At 38.5% G+C, this 24,928-nt stretch overlaps 1 protein-coding gene across 2 annotated transcripts; it reads left to right on the top strand.

Annotated features, from left to right (window-relative positions):
• Positions 1 to 145: 145 nt before the first annotated feature.
• Positions 146 to 24,419, top strand: LOC103421434 (uncharacterized). Of its 2 annotated transcripts, none has more exons than XM_029107599.2 (24): positions 146 to 1,152; positions 1,341 to 1,402; positions 2,059 to 2,193; positions 2,331 to 2,597; positions 2,714 to 2,800; positions 13,471 to 13,596; positions 13,670 to 13,735; positions 14,913 to 15,023; positions 15,109 to 15,170; positions 17,125 to 17,169; positions 18,113 to 18,186; positions 18,444 to 18,511; positions 19,120 to 19,188; positions 19,278 to 19,378; positions 19,463 to 19,544; positions 19,628 to 19,706; positions 19,802 to 19,889; positions 19,979 to 20,132; positions 21,248 to 21,436; positions 21,522 to 21,581; positions 22,467 to 22,774; positions 23,128 to 23,230; positions 23,815 to 23,897; positions 24,124 to 24,419. In XM_029107599.2, the coding sequence occupies exons 1-23, from the start codon at positions 633 to 635 to the stop codon at positions 23,866 to 23,868; spliced, it is 2,910 nt and encodes a 969-aa protein (XP_028963432.2). In that variant the 5' UTR covers positions 146 to 632; the 3' UTR covers positions 23,869 to 23,897; positions 24,124 to 24,419. The 2 variants fall into 2 exon arrangements, with proteins under 2 accessions (XP_028963432.2, XP_028963431.2); XM_029107598.2 differs by having other exon boundaries at positions 306 to 1,152; positions 13,670 to 13,747.
• Positions 24,420 to 24,928: the final 509 nt, after the last annotated feature.

The following is a 24,928-nucleotide window of genomic DNA, read 5'->3' as shown; positions in this document are numbered from 1 at the left end:
TTCTTAACCATCCCTCACAATCATTGTAAACACAACCAAAATTTGCCACCATCACCGTTGTCGTTGCTGCCGCCACCACCACACTACCACCACCATTGCCCCCTAGACCACTATTTTTACCACCTACGTCCTATCAGGTCACCTCACCACTATTAACACCACTACTTGTCTAATACCACCATCCCAGCCACCATTTATCGTTGCTACAACACTCCCGTTGCAGTTACCATTTCTAGAACTACAACCACCACCACCATCGTAATTATGTTACAAAAAATATTACTTATCCGCACAAATTTATTATTGTTTTTTGACATTTTAGCTATTGATACTAAACACATTTGCGAACTTTTTCTTCAAATTTTTTGTTTGTAAAACAATACCGGACGGATGTACTTGTGAAACTTCTCATCCAAACGCGCGGTGACCAACCATGGCCATGAAACCATACGCAGGGTCTCGAATTGCTTGAAGCAAACTGTCGCTTCCCCGAAGACTGCCAAGATCCAGAACCATGAGCAGAAGTATTCGACAAAGAACAGACTATCCATTCTAGATCGCCACCGTCCACAGACCACCCGTAATCTTCCGGAACGCAGATCAACGGCCACAAGCGTCTGTCGTTATCGGGCATGGACATGGGAATCCCGTTTCCCGAAGAGCTTGAATTGCTTGAAGCTAACTATCACCTTCACGATGACTGCCTAGACTTTGAACCGGCGGAACCTTACCCAGAAGAATACGGCAAAGAACAACCTACCCGTTCTAAATCGCCGCTCTCCACAGACCACCCGCCATCATACGAAGTCCGAAACAATGCCCATAAGCGTTTGCGATCATCCGACAGTCCTGATGAGTCGATTGCGGAAAAATCCGGATTGTCGGATGAGAAACGGAGCAGGGTCGATGATGTGGACCGGTTCGAGAATGATGAGGACTGGCTTTACTCGCCGCCACACGAGATAGATCCCGTGGTCGATCAACGAGTTACTGATGTTGTGGAGGAGAAAGTTGTGTCAAGGTATGCGTCGGAGATAGATGGTAGTTTCATTCCGGTGACGGCGCCGAGTGCCGGGGATAGAGTTTACGCGAAGATATGCTTGGTGGAGAAGGAGCGTCCCAAGAAATTGCATATAAAAGGAACATCGGGAGGTAGAACCAAATTATTTTCTTGAATAATTGGATGCTTTTTTCTCTAGCTGCATGTTTGGTTTCTGAGAAAACCTTGGAAAAGTAGAGAATCGTTCCGTCGCATAGCAGTTAATGGTGTATATAAGTTGCAGTTCACATACATTGCTTTCTATACACATTAGCTTGACTGGGAAGTATAATTTTTGCAGGTCTTATATCAGAACCTATTAATGATCTATTGCAAAGAGTGGAGAAAGAGGCATTTAGGAAGGTATGGTATGCATTTTGAAGATGAATTAGTTCATTGTGAACTTAGGGTCTGTTTGATAACCATTTTGTTTTATAGTTTTCAATTTTGGTGCTAGAGATAGAGGTGAGGAGGGAGAATGTATGAAATGGAAACTTAAAAGTGCAAACAACTTATAATTGTCTTCAATTTAGGTTTTTAGTTTCCATTTTGTGTATCACTCCTTATACCCATTTCTTCTGCATTCTTCCCAATATCCTTCCTCCGCCCTATCTCTGATTTCTCCTATGCATTTCCCTATCATCTTTAACAAAATGGTTATCAAATGGGCCCATAAGAGTCATTGGAGTCATCCAACTTTAATCCACATCATTTTATAAGAAATCCATGTTAAGTTGGCTTCAATGTCGTAAACAGTACATAAATCCTATCGTTTATTATCATATAGGGTGAACTGCCAATTTAGTCCTTGAATTATCACCTGAGTAGGGATGAAATTAGCAATTTTTAATGAATTTAGGGACTTATTTGTTTCACAGTTAGAAAACTTTCTAAGTGAGGATTGTTTAACTTTTCTGTGTTATGCCATGAGACACTAGATACTCTCTTGAAATATTTGGCGAATCATAAATGTTTTACCTGATCAGTGAAATCTGTATTGATATGCTAAATATAATTAGAGTTGTTTGAAGACCTTGCAAGCTCGCTCTGAAGTTCAGAGTGAAACACCACTATTGCATGAACAACTTTGGGTGGATAAATATGCTCCAAATTCATTTATTGAGCTTCTGAGTGACGAACAAACAAATCGTGAGGTAACTATGCTTGTTTTCATGTTTTTTCATAACTTTTTAGGGGAGTTAATGCTCCAAAAGGCGCACATGTTTTTGTAGTTTTTCTTCCCTAGAAGGTCTTTTGTCAACTGTCTGTTCTTTTTTTATTTGCATTGCAGGTCCTCCTATGGTTAAAGCAATGGGATCCTTGTGTTTTTGGATCTGAAATTAGGAGCACATCCGATGAGGTTTTGTCTGCGTTGAGACGGCATTCTTCTATCACTCAACACCACAAACTTTTTGATTCAAAGGTTTCAAGGAATAACAGAGGATGGAATAATGAAAAAAATATGCATTTTAAGGATATGAATGATGAAAGTGCTAATTCAAAAAGCATTCCAGAGTTGTGGAATAAGTCAAGGTCTACCAGTCCCCCAGAACAAAAGGTAGAATATGAACTCTTTCTGCATTTTGCTTTTATTCTTACTGTTTTTTAATTATGTGCCTTGTAACATAGAACTACCTTGCATTGGCTGACCTGCATATTTGATGGTCACTGCAGATCCTTTTACTTTGTGGCCCTCCAGGGCTTGGGAAGACTACACTTGCACATATAGCTGCAAAGCATTGTGGGTACCGAGTGGTGGAGGTATGTTGTTCACTTCATATCTGCACACACTACTCTTATCTGCGCACACATAATCGTGATTAATAAAAAGAATTCTTTTAAGAAATTGTCTTTGCATGAATCATTCAGTATCATTTGCTGTGTTAGCTGGAGTTACTTGTCAGGATATCATTTTGGTCCTTAAAGTTTTCCCCATTTTTCGGTTAGAAAGGATCGGAAAGATGAATTCCATTCCCAATCCAAAAAAGTTTCGGAATCAAATATTAGCTCCAATTTTGGAATTTTGGAATTTTGGATTATTGGAATTTATTGGAGTTTTCAGAATTGGTTTTATCTCGGAATTTTCAGAACATATTTCGGATCTCCTACATTTTGCAAGACTACGAAATGAAAGTTTTCAAACTTTTGTGCATCCACCATTCAATATTTATTGTGAAATTTTGCGATATTTGTAGCCATTTTGGTATGTAAAACATAAAATCATATTAGACAAGATAAAATAGTAATTATGATTATACTCTTCATTTTTTATATATAATAGTATAATTAAATATACAAATAAGAAATAAAGCATATTTAGATATAACAATGAACGTGATAAAATAAGCATATGCATGGTTTGTTTTAGGATAGTGCTATTCACACACTCATTTTTACCTCCCACACACCCATGTTGCTGTTTGGCCATTGATCTTCTTCAATTCATTTGATCCAACAACCAAAAATTAAGAGGGTGTGTGAGAAGTACCAATGTGGGACTCTTTTACCTTCACATTCTCACAGATAGCACTACCCTTTTTTCATAGTACTAAATTTGAGAAATTTCGGGTCAGATAGATGTATTCCAGTTGCCATCCAAGTCTGTCAAAATTTTTCGGAATCAGAAATTTCGGTTTGGATTGGAATTTCCAAATTAACTTGCACAATGTGATTTGGGGAAGAGATGAGCTAAGGAGGTGGTCAGGCAGTTGACCAGTCCCCTATGTCAAAGTAATTATAACTAATGGTGGCTGCGGAAGATACGTAGGATTTAGGCCTTGATTAGTGAGGTTGCTTGATTGTCACACATGTCAAGAGAGGAGCACCTCCCACTTTTTCCTTCTCACTAATGTTGTTTGAGCATTATGGAACAATCTATCACAGGCCGTTCTATCATTGTGTAGATCCTCTAATACCCCAATATCAATCAATCATGGATTAGAAATAGCAATCATCTGATGTACTTAAATCACTTGCATGAGGAGAACCCTAGCTTCCATATCAAATGTTTGAATTTTTTTTTTGAGAAGAAACAATTTTATTAAAGAATAGTGAAAAACATAGAAGTGGATAAGAAGTCCACCAACAAATTAGAAAGGAAAATCCCAATAGGATTTGGCTACAGTAGCCAATTCTAGACTTAGCTCACTTAACTGCTGCTAACAAATCCCACAGTATTTGAGATAGAGAGCAATTATTAAACTCTTTAGTAACCGAAGCCCAAAAAGATGCCCAATATTTTACTCTCCCCCAAAGTACTTCTGCCCCCACTCCAGTATAGTCTTCAAAAATCCTTCTGTTGCGTTCCAGCCATATATTCCAAAAAATTGCCGATACCAGGCAACCCCACAAAGCTTTGGATTTTTTCCCTTTTCCAAGTGCCTTAAAATTGGTGCTTAGTAGCTCAAAACACCCTTTAGGAATGACCCAACTTACTTTAACCTCCTGAAACAGTTTCCACCATAGTTGGATCGAGTAGGAGCAATGAAGAAAGATGTGATTTACACTCTCCTCCTTAGCTTTACATAAACTACACCAATGTGGGGATAAACACATCAGAGGGTTTCTCCTTTGAATTTTGTCGCAAGTGTTGAGACTCCCAGTGGCCACAAGCCATACAAGTATTTTAACCTTCGGAGGAGCTTTTGATTTCCAAATCTGAGAGTAGGGTGGATAATAGTGCACAATCCCATTGTTGCTCAGTAATGAACGATAGGATTTGCATGTGAACAAACCTGAAGCTTCTAGGTTCCACCTTCTGTTATCCATTTTTGATGGAGACAAGCGAACCACTTCCACTTTCTGTAATAAGCTGGCCGCCTCTTCTATCTCCATCTCATTCAGATTTCTCCTAAAATCAAAGTTCCAACTCAAGGAACTTGACGAAGCTTCCACAAAGCTAGAAATGTTATGATTATGCTTCCTCGATAATAAGAATAATCTGGGGAATTGCTCCTTCAGCGGTCCTCCTGCTAACCACCCATCCTCCCAAAACCTCACCCTCTCTCCATTGCCCACCTCAAACTTGCAGCATCCAAGAAACTGATGAGCACCACTCGAAATGTCTTTCCATGGGCTACGACTTGAAACCCTCCTTGGAGGAAGTGCATTCCATCCATTCACTTGTAGCCCATACTTGCTTCTTATCACCTTGTGCCATAGGGAATGAGACTCCCTTGGGAATCTCCACAACCACTTAGCCAATAGTGCTTCGTTCTGATTCCTCAAATTCCCCACCCCTAGACCTCCTTCCTCCTTGTTTTTAGTAACTAACTCCCATTTGACCAAATGGGATTTCTTACCTTCCTCCACGCCTTCCCAGAGAAACCCTTTCATTAATTTTTCTAGACGTCTTCTTACCTCGCCAGGAATTTTGAACAATGACATATAGTAAATCGGCAAACTTCCCAAGACTGATTGAATTAGAGTTAATCTACCTCCTCTGGATAGGAAAGCCTTCTTCCAACTTTGAAGTCTTCTTTCCATTGTTTCTACCACTGGATCCCAAAACCTTATAGCTCTTGGCCTTCCCCCAAGGTGAAGTCCCAGATACTTTATAGGCCAACATCCTACCTCGCAACCCCAAGAAACTGCCATCCTGTTTAATTTCTCACTTTCTGAATTTATTCCTGCCAAAAAGCACTTCGCTTTGTTGATTTTCAATCCTGAGACCGAACAGAATAAGTTGAGCACTTGTAATAGGTTGTTCCAAACTTCCTTGTCTTCCGTCAAGAAGAATATGGTGTCGTCTGCAAATTGAAGATGAGAGATCTCCACCTTTTCTTGCCCGATACACAAACCTTTGATGAGATCATTTTCTTGAGCCTTCTCCATTAACCTGCTCAAAACATCGACTACTAAGGTGAAGAGAAAGGGTGACAGTGGGTCGCCTTGTCTCAATCCTCTTGAAGCTTGAAATTTTCCCTAGGCCTCCCATTGATCAAAACTGAAAAATTTGCAGAGCATAAACATCCCTGCATCCATTTCCTCCATCTATTGCCAAAACCTTTTCTTTGTAGTACTTCTTCCAGAAATCTCCATTCAACATGATCATACGCTTTTTCAAAGTCGATCTTGAGCATCAATCCCTTCTCTTTTTTCTGCCTTATCTATTCTACCACTTCATTTGCAATGAGGACAGCATCCAAAATTTGTCGATCCTTAACAAACGCCCCTTGATGTGGAGAGACAGTGGTAACCAAAACCTCCTTCAATCTTGAAGCCAGTGTTTTCGCTATAATTTAATACAATCCAGTTACTAAACTGATGGGCCTATAGTCCGTCACCTTCAAAGAATCTGACTTCTTTGGGATTAGGCAAATGAAAGTTTCGTTCGTCACTGCATTTATTATCCCTTTCTCAAAGAACTCCTCCATGATCTTCATTATATCTTCCTTCAAAATATCCCAGCAATGTTGGAACATTTGCATAGAGAAGCCATCTGGTCCTGGTGACTTGTCCTTTCCACAATCGAAAACTGCTCTTTTCACTTCTGCTTCCTCAAAAGGCCTCTCAAGCCAAATTGCCTCAAGGGCGCTTATTGGGGCCCAATTTATACCTTCTAAACCCCAACATGCCTCGTCGTTACTGCTAAATAAGGATTTGAAAAAATTTACAATATGCTCTTCAATCTCTTTTGCATCCTCTATTAATCCCCCTCCAACCGACTCCAACCTTTCTTGTCAGAATCACTTAGAAAGGCCTAATACGACGGAAGCCTTGTCTTCTAACCTCACATTCACCGACTCAATTAGTGAATTAGAGGAAGATATGGAGTGCGAGGTCGATGAGGACATTGTCCGATCACCGGGCGGGTCGAGTGAGAAGAATTCAGCAGATCAATGGTGGAGAAGGATGGAGGATTTTGGCATGGATTCGGTTCAATTGTTAGACAGTGACGACGAAGATTTCTCCGCTCAATCTTCTGTTGCTGATGGGGAGGTGGATGCTTACTATCAAGAGGAAAAAGAAATATCTGACGATTTTGAAGTATCCTGTGAGGACCTCCACAACCTCTTCATTGATTCAAATTTGGAAGCAGTGACAACGTTGGAGGAGGCAACCAATCATGAGGAGCAGTCCGTTACTGAGGAAATAGGAAAAAACAAGAAAATATTGAAGTACAGTAGAAGGAAAAAATTGGCAGGAGTATCGGCCAATCGTGAGGCCCAACATCTAAGTTCCAAATTTTTGTCTAAAATGAAGGTTTCCTTGTTTCCGTTGAAAAGGTCTCTATTCCAAGAAATGAAGAATGGGAAAGCCAGAAGAGGCAAGGGAGAGGGTGGTTTTAAGGGAGAAAGCAAACTTCACAGGGGCACTAGTAGTGTTAATGAAGATAATTAGTTGGAATGTTAGAGGATTGGGAAGTACACGGAAGAGGCTAACATTGAAAAAGCAATTCCAACGGTTACAGCCGGACATCATCATACTACAAGAAACTAAGAAATCATTGATTGACAGAAGTCTTGTGGCTAGCGTGTGGGGAAGCAGATATAAAGAGTGGATTTTTGTCCCTGCTCAAGGAAGCTCAGGGGGCATAGCTGTAATCTGGAACACAAAACACATTTCAATAACCGAATCTTTGGTCGGTGTTTTCTCTGCATCAATAAAAATTAAGGCGCCAAATGGGATGGAGTGGTGGCTATCCGGAGTCTATGGTCCATGTAAAAATAGAGAGCGAAGGGAGTTTTGGGAAGAATTGGCAGGACTTTTTGGTATGTGTGGAACAAGATGGTGTATAGGAGGAGATTTTAACGTGGTTAGATTTATAAATGAGAAATCAAACGGGGGGAGGCTGACTAAAAGCATGAGGAATTTTAATGATTTCATTCGAGAGACAGAACTCAAGGATTTGGAGCTACTCAATGCACAATTTACCTGGTCAAATCTCAGAGAAGAACCTGTGTGTCGAAGATTAGACAGATTTTTATGCTCTACAGGTTGCGAAGATATCTTTCTTGAGGCTAGACAAACGGCCTTGGCTAGGGTCATCTCCGATCATTGTCCAATCCAGCTAGACACCAACAAAGTGAAATGGGGGCCATGTCCTTTCAGATTTGAAAACATGTGGCTCCAAGATCCAGAATTCAGAAACAAATTCAAGGAATGGTGGCAATCGGAGCAAGTGGAGGGGTGGGAGGGTTATAAATTTATGAGCAAGTTAAAAGCCATGAAAAAAAAGGTGCAGAGCTGGAGTAAGGAGAGTTTCGGCGAAATCGAAAAAGTCTTGAAAGAAGCGGAAGTAAACATAGAGGAATTGGATAAGAGAGAGGGGGCGGAAGGCTTAGATTTTGAAGCTAGAAGTAAAAGGGAAGAACTCCAAAACCTGGTGGGAGACTTGGCTTTTAAAGAAGAAGTGAAATGGAGGCAGAGAAGCAAAGTGGAATGGGCAAAGGAAGGGGACGGTAATACAAGATTCTTCCATCGAGTTGCAAATGGAAGAAGGAAGAGAAACTATATTGAAAGGTTGGAGTCGGTTGGAGGGGGATTAATAGAGAATGCAAAAGAGATTGAAGAGCATATTGTAAATTTTTTCAAATCCTTATTTAGCAGTAACGACGAGGCATGTTGGGGTTTAGAAGGTATAAATTGGGCCCCAATAAGCGCCCTTGAGGCAAATTGGCTTGAGACGCCTTTTGAGGAAGCAGAAGTGAAAAGAGCAGTTTTCGATTGTGGAAAGGACAAGTCACCAGGACCAGATGGTTTCTCTATGCAAATGTTCCAACATTGCTGGGATATTTTGAAGGAAGATATAATGAAGATCATGGAGGAGTTCTTTGAGAAAGGGATAATAAATGCAGTGACGAACGAAACATTCATTTGCCTAATCCCAAAGAAGTCAGATTCTTTGAAGGTGACGGATTATAGGCCCATCAGTTTAGTAACTGGATTGTATAAAATAATAGCGAAAACACTGGCTTCAAGATTGAAGGAGGTTTTGGTTACAACTGTCTCTCCACATCAGGGGGCGTTTGTTAAGGATCGACAAATTTTGGATGCTGTCCTCATTGCAAATGAAGTGGTAGAAGAGATAAGGCAGAAAAAAGAGAAGGGATTGGTGCTCAAGATCGACTTTGAAAAAGCGTACGATCATGTTGAATGGAGATTTCTGGAAGAAGTACTACAAAGAAAAGGTTTTGGCAATAGATGGAGGAAATGGATGCAGGGATGTTTATGCTCTGCAAATTTTTCTATTTTGATCAACGGGAGGCCTAGGGGAAAATTTCAAGCTTCAAGAGGACTGAGACAAGGCGACCCATTGTCACCCTTTCTCTTCACCTTAGTAGTCGATGTTTTGAGCAGGTTAATGGAGAAGGCTCAAGAAAATGATCTCATCAAAGGTTTGTGTATCGGGCAAGAAAAGGTGGAGATCTCTCATCTTCAATTTGCAGACGACACCATATTCTTTTTGACGGAAGACGAGGAAGTTTGGAACAACCTATTACAAGTGCTCAACTTATTCTGTTCAGTATCAGGATTGAAAATCAACAAAGCAAAGTGCTTTTTGGCAGGAATAAATTCAGAAAGTGAGAAATTAAACAGGATGGCAGTTTCTTGGGGTTGCGAGGTAGGATGTTGGCCTATAAAGTATCTGGGACTTCACCTTGGGGGAAGGCCAAGAGCTATAAGGTTTTGGGATCCAGTGGTAGAAACAATGGAAAGAAGACTTCAAAGTTGGAAGAAGGCTTTCCTATCCAGAGGAGGTAGATTAACTCTAATTCAATCAGTCTTGGGAAGCTTGCCGATTTACTATATGTCATTGTTCAAAATTCCTGGCGGGGTAAGAAGACGTCTAGAAAAATTAATGAAAGGGTTTCTCTGGGAAGGCGTGGAGGAAGGTAAGAAAACCCATTTGGTCAAATGGGAGTTAGTTACTAAAAACAAGGAGGAAGGAGGTCTAGGGGTGGGGAATTTGAGGAATCAGAACGAAGCACTATTGGCTAAGTGGTTGTGGAGATTCCCAAGGGAGTCTCATTCCCTATGGCACAAGGTGATAAGAAGCAAGTATGGGCTACAAGTTAATGGATGGAATGCACTTCCTCCAAGGAGGGTTTCAAGTCGTAGCCCATGGAAAGACATTTCGAGTGGTGCTCATCAGTTTCTTAGATGTTGCAAGTTTGATGTGGGCAATGGAGAGAGGGTGAGGTTTTGGGAGGATGGGTGGTTAGCAGGGGGACCGCTGAAGGAGCAATTCCCCAGATTATTCTTATTATCGAGGAAGCATAATCATAACATATCTAGCTTTGTGGAATCTTCGTCAAGTTCCTTGAGTTGGAACTTTGATTTTAGGAGAAATCTGAATGAGATGGAGATAGAAGAGGCGGCCAGCTTATTACAGAAAGTGGAAGTGGTTAGCTTGTCTCCATCAAAAATGGATAACAGAAGGTGGAACCTAGAAGCTTCGGGTTTGTTCACATGCAAATCCTATCGTTCATCGCTGAGCAACAATGGGATTGTGCACTATTATCCACCCTACTCTCAGATTTGGAAATCAAAAGTTCCTCCAAAGGTTAAAATACTTGTATGACTTGTGGCCACTGGGAGTCTCAACACTTGCGACAAAATTCAAAGGAGAAACCCTCAGATGTGTTTATCCCCACATTGGTGTAGTTTATGTAAAGCTAAGGAGGAGAGTGTAAATCACATCTTTCTTCATTGCTCCTACTCGATCCAACTATGGTGGAAACTGTTTCAGGAGGTTAAAGTAAGTTGGGTCATTCCTAAAGGGTGTTTTGAGCTACTAAGCACCAATTTTAAGGCACTTGGAAAAGGGAAAAAATCCAAAGCTTTGTGGGGTTGCCTGGTATCGGCAATTTTTTGGAATATATGGCTGGAACGCAACAGAAGGATTTTTGAAGACTATACTGGAGTGGGGGCAGAAGTACTTTGGGGGAGAGTAAAATATTGGGCATCTTTTTGGGCTTCGGTTACTAAAGAGTTTGATAATTGCTCTCTATCTCAAATACTGTGGGATTTGTTAGCAGCAGTTAAGTGAGCTAGGTCTAGAATTGGCTACTGTAGCCAAATCCTATTGGGATTTTCCTTTCTAATTTGTTGGTGGACTTCTTATCCACTTCTATGTTTTTCACTATTCTTTAATAAAATTGTTTCTTCTCAAAAAAAAAATATAGTTTCTCTTCCTTCTTCCATTTGCAACTCGATGGAAGAATCTTGTATTACCGTCCCCTTCCTTTGCCCATTCCACTTTGCTTCTCTGCCTCCATTTCACTTCTTCTTTAAAAGCCAAGTCTCCCACCAGGTTTTGGAGTTCTTCCCTTTTACTTCTAGCTTCAAAATCTAAGCCTTCCGCCCCCTCTCTCTTATCCAATTCCTCTATGTCTGCTTCCGCTTCTTTCAAGACTTTTTCGATTTCGCCGAAACTCTCCTTACTCCAGCTCTGCACCTTTTTTTTCATGGCTTTTAACTTGCTCATAAATTTATAACCCTCCCACCCCTCCACTTGCTCCGATTGCCACCATTCCTTGAATTTGTTCCTGAATTCTGGATCTTGGAGCCACATGTTTTCAAATCTGAAAGGACATGGCCCCCATTTCACTTTGTTGGTGTCTAGCTGGATTGGACAATGATCGGAAATGACCCTAGCCAAGGCCGTTTGTCTAGCCTCAGGAAAGATATCTTCGCAACCTGTAGAGCATAAAAATCTGTCTAATCTCCGACACACAGGTTCTTCTCTGAGATTTGACCAGGTAAATTGTGCATTGAGTAGATCCAAATCCTCGAGTTCTGTCTCTCGAATGAAATCATTAAAATTCCTCATGCTTTTAGTCAGCCTCCCCCCGTTTGATTTCTCATTTATAAATCTAACCACGTTAAAATCTCCTCCTATACACCATCTTGTTCCACACATACCATAAAGTCCCGCCAATTCTTCCCAAAACTCCCTTCGCTCTCTATTTTTACATGGACCATAGACTCCGGATAGCCACCACTCCATCCCATTTGGAGCCTTAATTTTTATTGATGCAGAGAAAACACCGACCAAAGATTCGGTTACTGAAATGTGTTTTGTGTTCCAGATTACAGCTATGCCCCCTGAGCTTCCTTGAGCAGGGACAAAAATCCACTCTTTATATCTGCTTCCCCACACGCTAGCCACAAGACTTCTGTCAATCAATGATTTCTTAGTTTCTTGTAGTATGATGATGTCCGGCTGTAACCGTTGGAATTGCTTTTTCAATGTTAGCCTCTTCCGTGTACTTCCCAATCCTCTAACATTCCAACTAATTATCTTCATTAACACTACTAGTGCCCCTGTGAAGTTTGCTTTCTCCCTTAAAACCACCCTCTCCCTTGCCTCTTCTGACTTTCCCATTCTTCTTTTCTTGGAATAGAGACCTTTTCAACGGAAACAAGGAAACCTTCATTTTAGACAAAAATTTGGAACTTAGATGTTGGGCCTCACAATTGGCTGATACTCCTGCCGATTTTTTCCTTCTACTGTACTTCAATATTTTCTTGTTTTTTCCTATTTCCTCAGTAACGGACTGCTCCTCGTGATTGGTTGCCTCCTCCAACGTTGTCACTGCTTCCAAATTTGAATCAATGAAGAGGTTGTGGAGGTCCTCACAGGATACTTTAAAATCGTCAGATATTTCTTTTTCCTCTTGATAGTAAGCATCCACCTCCCCATCAGCGACAGAAGATTGAGCGGAGAAATCTTCGTCGTCACTGTCTAACAATTGAACCGAATCCATGCCAAAATCCTCCATCCTTCTCCACCATTGATCTGCTGAATTCTTCTCACTCGACCCGCCCGGTGATCGGACAATGTCGTCATCGGCCTCGCACCTCTTTATTTTCTCAATAAGACCGGTGCAGTAATTCAATCTGCCATATTCACAATTTTGGGTATCACAAGTTGATTTTATAATTTGCTTTTTGCTATTTACAGGGATGTTGAAATCAGTTTCATAGCAGATGTAGTATGACGTTCGTGTTACCTACAGTCTACATGTATATTTAATTTAACTATCACTTGTTCAGTTAATTTATTCTAACTTAAGATAATAGGCTTTCAAAATCAGTTGCATCTAACCTAATTGGATTCTTTGGAATTTGGATGCAAGATTACGTTTAGTGACTTATAACATTACTGTCAAATTAGCAGCTTATCTGACAGCCCTGATTATGACAAACGGAAAACAATTAAAATACAGTTAATTTTGGGTTGAATTTCAGGGACCATGTTTAGCATTTTACAAATTTCATAAGTTGATCTATAGTTTAGATATTACATCACTAAGCATATTAGAGCTTTATATTTGAGCACCAAAAATGTATTGAGGAACATTGCTTTTCACTTTTTATGGGAGCTCTTCCCGGTTTAATTTGTCATCTGTCACTTGTTTAGAAAGAATAATAATTGTAGGTTTGTGTATAATGGAATGGTGGATTTATTACATGTTTTGTAGGTTAATGCTAGTGATGACCGATCATCGTCAACTGTTGCAGCTAAAATTCTTGATGTTGTTCAGATGGAGTCCGTCGAAGTTATTGAGAAGAAGTTCCTCAGAATGGACTCGATGCCAAAGTGTTTGGTTGGTTCTAATTTTCAAGCTTAATCTTTTTATTGTGTGTGCTCGTGACAAAATCCAACTGCATTTCCTCTAGGTGATTGACGAAATAGATGGGGCTCTTGGAGATGGGAAAGGTGTCGTGGAAGTTATTCTAAAAATGGTAAATGATAAGGTTCTGAATTTTTAAATTCTGTGTTATATGAGATATACATGTGGATTTCATTGATCTGTTTTGGTGGCTTAATGGGCACCTTTATTGAATGCTGCTTCTATTTTTATCATCTTGACAGCTGCGAAATTAAAGAACTAAATATCAATGACTTATTGATCATTACGAAATAAAAACATGAAAAGAACATGTTATTACACCTTCGCATCTGAAAATTAAAAAGTGAAATCCTTTTAGTTTTATGCATTATAAATTTGCCACCTTAGGGATGGTAGGTGTTGTATGGGGTTGGTTGGTTGGGCTGGTTGTGGCTAGGGTTGGTGGGTGGTGAGAGTAGATCGTCAAGTTGGTGGGAGGGATGAGATCTAAGGAGCGATGGTGGGTGTTGTTCGACATTGGTTAGGGATGGATGGGATCAGAATTGAGTATCTTTGTGGGTGGGTGTGATTGGGTTTGGGATGGACGAAGTTGGGTGTGGGTGCTGAAGGGGAGATGGGGTTGGGTTTAGGGTCAGGGAGGGGAGAGAGGACTAAACAGTTGGTGGAGACTTTGTCATTTGGGGTGATGCAGTAGTTGTGTTGCTGGTCTAGTGGTTGTTTGTGGCAGCTAAGGGAGGGGATGGTTTGGGTTTTCCATGTTTAGGTTGTATTTTGCTTTTGATTTTCACTTTTCTTTATTACTCATTTTTTTTTTTTATCAATTTTGATTTTCAAATGTTTGTCTACAAAAAGTTTTAGTGTTTCTTATTAACTGTAGCATTATTTAGGATTTAATATTTATTTCGATATAGGGTCTAACATTTTTAAGGAAAGGAGGGGGTAAATTGACATTTCGCCAATAAACAGTCAACTAAAGATTTTTGTGGGGTCTTGTAGTGAGACCAAACCTCAGGGGGGGACATTGTTGAAGGGTTCCCCAAGTTAATTAATCAATTAAGGGCATTCTAAGGGATTTGAAATTTTTTAACCATAAGGGCTGTTTTGTTTTTTATTTTATATAAAAACGTAGTTTTCTTAACTATAAAAAGTTTTGTGGTTAGCTTAAGTAAATAAAGGGGTGCAAATAATAAAGAACTAGTTGAACTAAAAATGTTATGTAAAGAGCCAATTTCAGCTCACTAGTTTGTTTTGTATAGCTGAACTTTTTTTTTTTTTATATTTTCATGCAGGTATGTGCTGATAGGAAATCTTATATGGAGAAGGAGAATGTCAACAATGAACAAAAATCAGGAAGGGTTTCTTCAAAAGGAGGGAGAAAAACTGCATCGTTGTCGAGGCCTGTGAGTTTTATTGATACTTAATGAACTAAATGTTTTTGGTTTTTTGCCTCGTGGATATTATAATTAATTGATTCTTCTTCTGTAGGTTATTTGCATATGTAATGACCTATATGCACCTGCCTTGAGACCATTGCGTCAAGTTGCAAAGTAAGTCTTTCTTAGTATTGGTTACAAATCATATAAACCCAATTCAACATTTGTCTATACATCTATAATTAAAGCATAATTCTTTTCCTTCCAACTTTGACGAAGCTAACAATATCTATGAGCATACTGATGTCATTTGAGTCCTCTAAGATTTGGTTTTTGTTGATATTTGTAACTTAGATCAATTGTCTTGTGACTTGAAATAAAATGTTAAGATCATGGGAAGAATCAAATGCATTCGACAACCGAGTCAGAACACATGATAGGGTAGACTGCAGAGCCCTCGATGAGATAAAATGTTGTCTGAGGTAAAATATATGTACACCTCTATGCTTAAGCAAGCATGCCTTTTATTTAGGCACCCTTATGTCATGGCCGAAACCAAGCCAATGCTTGTGTTGTGAACCTTTTGGTGTGATGTGCGTCACAAAGCCATGGAGGTCTAGGTATGTTCCTCATATTGAGTATTCAAACGCTGCATAGCGGTTAAACATGTCATCAGTTAACAGTGTGCAACACTAATTTTGCCTGCTAGTCCACGAGTTGTCTTGTAGAGACATTTGACTACCGTCTTGTAATCTATGCTTGTTGTCTAGGCTCCAAGGTTAGCCACATGAAACTCACTCAATGTTCCATATGCCCATAGGTGGCGGTAAAAAGGTTGACACCATGCCTCTCCCTAATGAGCATTACGAGTCTTTTGGCTTTCGACGGAGGAAATATCACCTATGCTCGATGAGCCATTCTAGTGGTAAGAAAATCCAAGCGAACTTTACATGAGATGGCATGTCCTGAGGTTTCTCAAGCATGCCCATGATGCATGCTTTGGCAAATGACGTGGCCTTAAACCCTAAACTCTAAACCTTCACTATCAAACCAGCCACCTTTACCTTCCATACACCTTAACCCTAAATGTGGTTCCTTTCATGCTCTGGCAAATGACGAGACCCTAAACCCTAAACCCTAAACTCTAAACCTTCACTATCAAACCAGCCACCTCTACCATATATACACCTTAACCATAAATGTGGTTCCTTTCATAAGACATGCTTAGGTTCATGTGCATGTCAGCTATCCTGCATGTTGCTTTATGCAAACTTCTGCTGGCAACTGCTAAGAGCCCATGGGCTAGCATAAACGGTTGGGATGCTAATATAGTTACTAAGGGGAGCTGTCAACCCTTGGAAGGGCTCAAATATATGAAGCTTTTCAGAACTGCTCGAAGTTGGTAGTTGGGAGTGGGGTGACATCCTTGGAGAAGTTGGCAGATGCTTTTCCAAGGTTATATAGATAGTAGAGGTAGTTGGGTTGCAAGAAACTGGAAGGGCTCGCGTGGTTCAATCAAGAATGAATAATTGAAGGTGGAAGCTAAACGGGTGCATCATTTTCCATCATTCTCTCAGATCTGGAAATCAGATATTTTCTCCACAAGGGATTACACCTAGAATAAGGAAGAATATATAGTCCTAATCAAGTAATAGGACCTAAAAAAGGTTCTATATATAAATTTTAAAAAAGTTAACTAGACCTAAAGAGCGCAATGTACATAGCTGATAGCTCTAACAATAACACCATCTTAGTATAGATTCATGTAAGTTTATGGAGTAGAATGTGCCACAAACATACATTCCAAAGTCTTTACTAGTTGCAAATGTAGTAATCTTGGGAATTCTTTTAAACCTAGTTTTGCATTGGTTAGTACGCAAAATGAAGCAGCGTGTCTCTTATCAATCTGTATCATTTTATTTCTATCCATTTCAATGATAATGTGAACAAATTTTCTTTTTCTTTTCTTCAATGAAAGTTTGTTGCTTATCATAAACTGATAATTGTAACAAATAGAGTTTTAAATAATGTCCCATAAGTTCATACCATAACATTTTATAAAAAGAAAACATTTATGAGGAGTTGTTGGAGAACTATTTGCTTGATAACACTACTTATTCTTTTACAGGGTTCATGTTTTTGTACTACCAACAGTGAGTCGAGTGGTGAGCAGGTAACGTTTAAAAAATATAAATTGATGTCTAAAGATTGTTTGCTGGATCAATTGTTGTTGAAAGATTGTTTGCTGGATCAATTGTTCTATAAGGTTTAACATAATTTGATGTGTTTTGGAATCTGAATATGCTCATGTTTTTTGCACAAGGTTATACATCATTTCTTTTATAGTTGAAACTTCTACGATAATCGTTCAGGGAGAAAAACCACTATTGCCATATCACGGAAGTGCCAACCAAAGTTGTGTGGCATTAAATCTGTTCATCAATAATCTCATATTGAGGATTGAGTTTATCCTTTAGCGGGGTACCAAATTTATAACAACGAAATTTTAACTGCCAATCAAATTTGTTGGAAAAGGGAAGTTCTTCAAATCTGTAGAATGTGAATAAATCACTTTTTGAAACATCTATATGTACGGATCATGGGGGAAGCATATGCATTTGTGTAATGACAACATAGTAAACTATCGAAAGTTAGAAACATGGTGAGTGAACGACTTCGTGCAAATTGCGATTTATAAGCCCACGCAATTAATGAGTAACTTGTGCATGCTTGAGTTAATTCCAATACTGGTATATTTTGTTACTTTGTGACATGTCACTTTATGTGGAAATGAATCTTGTTCTCACTTCTCAGTATTCTTTATTTGTTCAGGGAAAATTAAGTTCTTTAAATGAAATAACTAGGGTATCTAATTGGTCTGTTTACTATAAAATAGTAATTATGTGTTGGAGCTGTACAACCTAAATAGAAATTAGAAATTATTTATTAGCAATTTAACATACTATACATAGATATCACATATGTTCATACCCATATTTGGGATTGGTAAATTATTTGTTACTTGCAGTACATTTTCTCATTCAAAGGAAATGGCTTTTATATGTGGCTACTTTCCTATGTTAGTTCGGTCCTCAAATTTTGTTGTTACATTACAGGCTTAAATATATATGTAATAAGGAGGGAATGAAAACAAGTTCCATTGCACTTGCTGCACTTGCAGAGCATACAGGTGAGTCGTACATCCCTTTTATTGAGAATTACCTTATTTGAATTCATCTGGTTATTCATAATGTACAAACCATTCTATAACCAAGTCTAGATGTGTTGTGTACTAGTTCGATTGTGTTTTTAAGTTTAAAATGGAATTTTGTCATTCCTTAATGTTATGACTGAAATTTGGTTTATACCAGTTTGTACTAATTTCAAACTCCCCTTCATTTATTCAATCTTTGATCTTTTCCATTCACTTCAACCTTTATGTTACAGAATGTGATATACGTTCATGCTTGAACACTCTTCAGTTTCTCAACAAGAAGAAGGAAACACTCAATGCGGTAAGAGTTTGATGTGATCCTTCTTTTGCAGAGTTTTTTCCCCTTTTTTTTCTTGTTATATAATAAGCAAAAACCCAGAGGAACTACACGACAATCAGATAGTACCGTGAGTGACCCATTCAGTCATCATAATAATCGAATGCGAACATCCAGGAGGCTCCTCCGAAATCTGCAAGGCTAATTATCTCTCTTTTGCAGACTATTCCTTAATTAAGAAAGCCTTCACAATATCAGATTAGCTTTGTCTGGGATGGTTTTGTTTAGACAAGTAAAACAGTTCCGTTTGAAGTTTCCGAGCATTGACCAGTTAAAAATATTTATTAAGGTTTGAGCACATTAACAACTTTTCGGAGAAATGGAGTAAAAAAGGTGGATCTCTTCATGAAACAAGTTTGTCACAATCATGGATGTCTCCTATGATTACTTTGAGCTTCCCTTACTACCATCTCACCATATTTTAGGGGTTCTTCTCATCCTCCCACTACCTATGTTCCTGTTGAATGGTGATAGTTATTTATGGTGGAGTTCTCAGTTTGGTTTCTGTTTGAAGAACTGTATTTTCTTTAAAAGCGAGTGGTTAACACTACGTTGTACTCATACTTTTCCAGTGGGAGATTGGTTCTCAAGTGGTTGGTCGAAAGGATATGTCAAGAAGTGTGATTGATGTCTGGAAAGAGGTAAGTGTAACTGTAAGTTAGATGATGTGTGTCTTATTCTTTATCCATAGTTTTCACAACCTTATATTTGAAGACGCGACTCTCTTTAGATCTTCCAAAAGAAAAAAACGAAGAGGGAAAGAACAACCACTAGTAGCTGTGGAGTTCTGTCAAATGATTTTGACTTTTTGCATTCTCTCGTTTCTAACTGGTAGGTAGTAAATTCCAGCAAACATTATATGTTCAAGTGTTTAAAATATCTAATGTCTACCTCACCTACTCAATAAATTTGCAGCGGTGACTATGATTTGATTGCGGATGGTCTTCATGAAAACTTTTTGCATCTCCCTTATCATGATCCAGTGATACAAAAGACTGTAAGCCGCCTGGTTTGACTATATTGATTACCTGTGATGTGCTAAAACAAAGTTGATGTTGTACAATTTTCTCTTATCTGAAGGTCAAATGCTTAAACAGTCTTGGTGCCTCTGACCTTATGCATAAATATATTATGCGTACACAACACATGCCTCTTTATGGTAAGGATATTTGAATATCTACTTGCAGCGACTTGTTTGCGACTTGTTTGAATTACATTGTTCTTTGACTCTTTCCTCTTTTTTCTATTATGGAGTTTATCAGCCTGCTATTGCAATCACTATACATCGTTTGGTAGCCCAAGTGCAGAGACCTAACATTGAGTGGCCAAAATCATATCATAGGTATCCTGCAAACCTGTTAGATCTTGAAGTAAGTCATGAAAGTTATTTTTCAATTTTTTTTTTCTGATTTGAATCCCATACATATTCAGATACCGCACGGTGTTGATGGAAAAGGTGGAAACTTTGAGGTCTTGGTACAACACAATTCCACCATCTATTTCAAGACATTTGTCAATTAAGTCCTTGGTAGAAGACTCAATTTCATTACTGTTACACATCCTGTCACCCCCAACTCTACGGCCGGTAATAATGTCATCTTAGCCATGTCTTATCTTGTTTCTTTGAGGTTCTTGGTGGCAGTTCCATATTTCATTTGTTGTGTTTGTGTGTTGATCTTTATTTTCAGTTTCATATGTGAGAGACGTGGCAGTTACATATGCTACTAGTTCAAGTGATTATCAGACAGCCAATGCTTTTGAGATATTTTGGTTGTGTTCGTCATTTATTTTATAAGAAAAGAATGTGTGATATCATTTTATTCCAATAGAATATACTTAAGTTTTTTATTTGTTTTCTTATGTTATATTTATGATTAAGATATGCGATCGACATTTAAGGTGCATGGGTCCAATACCATGTCTTTACAAGATTTCAATGCAAATGTCGATCACATATCATAGACTCTTTAGTCGTTGTAATGGAAAAATAAAGCTACAGGTAATAATTTGACTTTTGAACCTAAATAAAATAGTTTACTGGACTAAAAGAAGGCTTTACTTAGTTTGGTGAACTTGGCACTATAAAATTACAGAGTTTTTGTCCTGATCTATTAGTCATATTCTCTCCTGAAATTTTAACCTGTAACATGTAATCCTCTGGATAACCTTTCTAGCTCTTAAGGGAATATTTTTGGAGCATATAAAACACTGTTGTTTACATTTTTCTCAACTTGGTCCATTTCGTTTTGTTTCTTGTATATTTTTGCTTACTTTTAGACAGATATTCTGACTACATTCTTTATGGGTTAAATTAATCTGCGCTCCAAAAGAACTGTGAAAGGAAATCTATATGAACTCACATAGACTACGTTGCATACATCCTTTATGGGTTAAGCTAATCTGCGCTGCAAAAGAACTGTGAAAAGGAAATTTATGTGAACTCACTTAGACTACATTTTTTAATCTCTCTCTCTCTCTCAAATGCTAATTTAGTTGTATTTGTCTTAAAGTGTAATTGTTCCTTCCTGAGAATCACAGCTGTGAGAAACAACACACATCTCTCTTACGAGAAAGCTACCCATTATTCTTTTGTCATAGATCTATTTGTTGCTATCTTTTGCTCTCTCTCGTTGCATGCGCTTACCAAGCTGTGGCTATAGTCATTTGATTGTTTATGAAATAGTATGGTATGTTCCTCAGGTGGCATTGCACTTGCTATCAGAAAAGGAGAAGAATGATTTGGCTCAGTTAGTTAGCACGATGGTCTCCTATTCTATAGCACATAGAAGCATGAAGGCCGATCTTCTGCCTAGCAATCCCAGACATGAAGCAGCTGATGCCTCATCACTCTCTTTCGATCCCCCCATTAACGACTTCATTAACTTCAAGGTTTGAGTTGTTGGTTATGGTTGTTTTATGCAGTTTGCTTCATATTATGATTCTCCTCGTATTTCTGTTTCTTGTGATCAAGCAGGGCTATAGATCTGGTCATCATCTACTCGCCTCAACCATGAAGCAGGTGTTGACGCATGAGGTGAGTGATGCAATTTGTATTAGTTTTTCCTGCTCATTAGACTATATGTAAAACTATAAATCCTTAATCGCCAGAAAAGGGTGAACTAAGTCAGCTAGTGTCTCTTATCATGCGAATTCTTTGTTTAGGTGAAGGGGCTGTTTTATAAAACCTTAGCATATATTTCCAAAACCTCTCTCTCTCTCTCTCTCTCTCTCTCTCTCTCTCTCTCTCTCTCTCTTAGAAACTCCGTTCAACTAGAGCTAATGGATTACTGAATCTAAATGAAATTCATCTTTTAAGGATGCGAGTAAGTCTTGTGAGTGTCATCTCTCTCTCTCTCTCTCTCTCTCTTAGAAACTCCGTTCAACTAGAGCTAATGGATTACTGAATCTAAATGAAATTCATCTTTTAAGGATGCGAGTAAGTCTTGTGAGTGTCATCTAAAGGTGGGCCTTCAGTTCATGACGTAGTTTAGAATCTTTATATTCCGAACCAGTAAGCCACTGAAAAAAATATGCACTTCTTTTTTTCACGAACTACTTGTATTTATAAGTTGGAGGACAAAAATGTATGGTATTGAGATTCTAAAACATTTAGAATATTGGGCCTTAAGTATTGAAGGGGTGTGATCTGGTTTCCTATATTAAGTTATTTGTTTGATTATTATTAGGATTCTTGTACTTTATCTAAACACTCCTATGGTTTATGATTAATGCATCTCATATTTTCCTATTACCTAAGCAGACAATTTAAGGGAATCTGTCGTCCTAAAATGCATAGTTAAATCTAAAAGAAAAGTACTTATGTGTGCAAATTTTTTTTCTTGAAAGTTACTACACTCATTGCAGACAATCAACCCCCTGGCCCAACCCCTTCTTTTAACTTAAAATCAATTTGTGTCAGGTTGAAAAGCAAAGGATCTTGCAAGCAAGCGCTGGAAGATCTGTGCATACAACAGTTGGATGCAACAAGGAAAACCATGGTCTTTTCGTTGCAGAAACTAGTAGATTACAATTTGCTAGAGCTTATTGTGAAGGTGAATGTGCTGTAAATGCTGGAAACTCAGAAAACATGTCAAATGGAAGGCAGCCAAATCCCTGTACTTCAAGTGTTTCATTGAACTTGAGCTCCAAAATTACCACAGCCAGGGCAAAATTAAATTCTCCTGGAAGTATGAGGTCTTCTAATGGTTCTTCTGGTTTTTTTGACAGGTAATAACTATTTTTTCATTCTGTACTTGACTTTGTCTCTTTCACTTATCTTTAGTAATCACTAAAGTTAGGTATTGAGTGAGATCTGATTGATACGGTGGTTTTATGCCCCCAAATCGAGTCCCCAAATCTGCCCTCCACAAATCGACTACCTATCACAGTTGTGATAAATTGCGTGATAAATGTCACAACACAGATTCATAACCAAAGGCTTGTTTATGGAACAAATTTTATTTTGGTCTTCAGTGGTGAAAAGGGATCATGGTCTCTAAGAATGCTATAATGCATGGTTGTCATATATGCTGTCAGTGACCCTTTTTTGTTCTGATCTCTCTTTTACAATTAAAAATCAGATTTAGAAAGCTGAACAAAGGTACTCAGAAGACTGATGATGCTGTTCAGAAGGAAGCAACGGCAGAGAGAGATTCACGGCCACTAGTTTTTAAATATAACGAGGTGTGAAATCATCCGTCGTTTCTTTTTCTTCATTTTTTGGATGCAAAAATTACATGTTATTCAGTTCTTAGTTCTTACATCTACATATTGAGTGGTTGATGTCTTTCACACGTGTGATGCATTAAACTGACTCTGAAAATCCCAACTGGGGGTGTAGGTACCACATGCAATCGCATGTATGTTATTGTCATCCCTCCTTTCTCCAGTCTTTTGTACGATATGAATGGAGTTTACCAACTGATCTAGCTGATACCTCCATTTATACCTTTATTACCTGCAGTATTGCCACAGTTATATATGCATGTCCTACCCCACCTAATCAATCATTAAACTAAGTCTGAATGTACTTCCAGTCTTATTTCCCAGATTTAATAAAAGATATATAACTGGTTTACCATTTTTTCTACACGACGGTATCATCCTTAATTCGCTGGGTGCTAAAGTAGTAGAATATTATTTGCCAGAGAGTAGAAAATGTATACGCAGGGGGAATTCACAACCCCATTTACTCTACCAGTGACTTTAAATTTGTGTGAGAAATATAGAACATATTAACAATGCAATTTTTCCTTTCCTGTATGCAGGGCTTTACAAACGCAGTTAAAAGGCCAGTTCGCATTCGTGAATTGCTGCTGTGATGATCTTGACTTTTGTATGCAATATGATGGTACAATATTTCCGCAATTTCTTGTTCATGTGTAAAAGTTTATCCTTTATAAATTTTTAAATACCTTTATATGCAACATGGCAACATGGTTTTAAGAGAGTCATTCTATGATAAATTTCTAAATACCTTTATATGCAACATGGTTTTAAGAGAAAGTCATTCTATGGGTGATTCCTGAAGGTGCTATTACTTTGATTTTTTCTCATTGTTCTTTTTTAATTTTCAGTTTTCGAAGGGAAGACTTGCATGCCGTTTAGGTCTCTCTGAGAGTTACATTACATAGACATTGAGGCTCGTCCCAACTAACTGTATTCTATTGTGCCCGCTAATGAATATTACCATTTTAATGATGGTCATGTTCTAACTTTTACAAATGTAATTCACTCTTAAGGATGGCCCTTGATGATGTGGAACTTGGAAAGCTTGTAGATGTTTACTCAGCCATATGGAGAAACTAAGACAAGTCTTCATTTTCTTTCCTGAGAAGACATTTTCTTAAAAGTTCAAAACAATTTCTGATAATTAATGGTTTTTTTTTTAGCCTCATAATGGGCTAGCAATAATGTGGCGCCTTTGGCAATAATTGATTCCAAGACCTCTCACTTACGAGTGAAGAGAAATACCAGTAGATTGTAGTGCTAAGTGACATAATTAATGATTGTTGAAAGTGTTGTTTTCCACGAAGTGATTGAGGTAACATAAGTCAAAGGCACATCATGCCAAGGAAGGGCGCGGTAGAGAAAATTGTTTCTAAGAATGGGTTACTATGTTAAAAATGACTTTAGTGTGAATTTTATCATGGTTGATAGCGGCTTGTAAATGTCCACCTCTTGCAACAAAGCTTCGTCTGGCCAACCATGGTTGACCATTGAGATTAAAATTAAACCTTACCCCTTATTGACAACATCATATATATGCCTACCTAAGGCACCAATGCTTTGTGCGGGCAATAATGGCCGATCTATGAGATTAAAACTAAACCCTACCCTCAATAAATGCCCCACCAGCATCACCTATGGTTCGTACGACAA

Source organism: Malus domestica, chromosome 09, assembly GCF_042453785.1.
Source record: "Malus domestica chromosome 09, GDT2T_hap1".
Classification (NCBI taxonomy): domain Eukaryota; kingdom Viridiplantae; phylum Streptophyta; class Magnoliopsida; order Rosales; family Rosaceae; genus Malus; species Malus domestica.
This window is presented reverse-complemented; position numbering and strand designations above follow the sequence as displayed.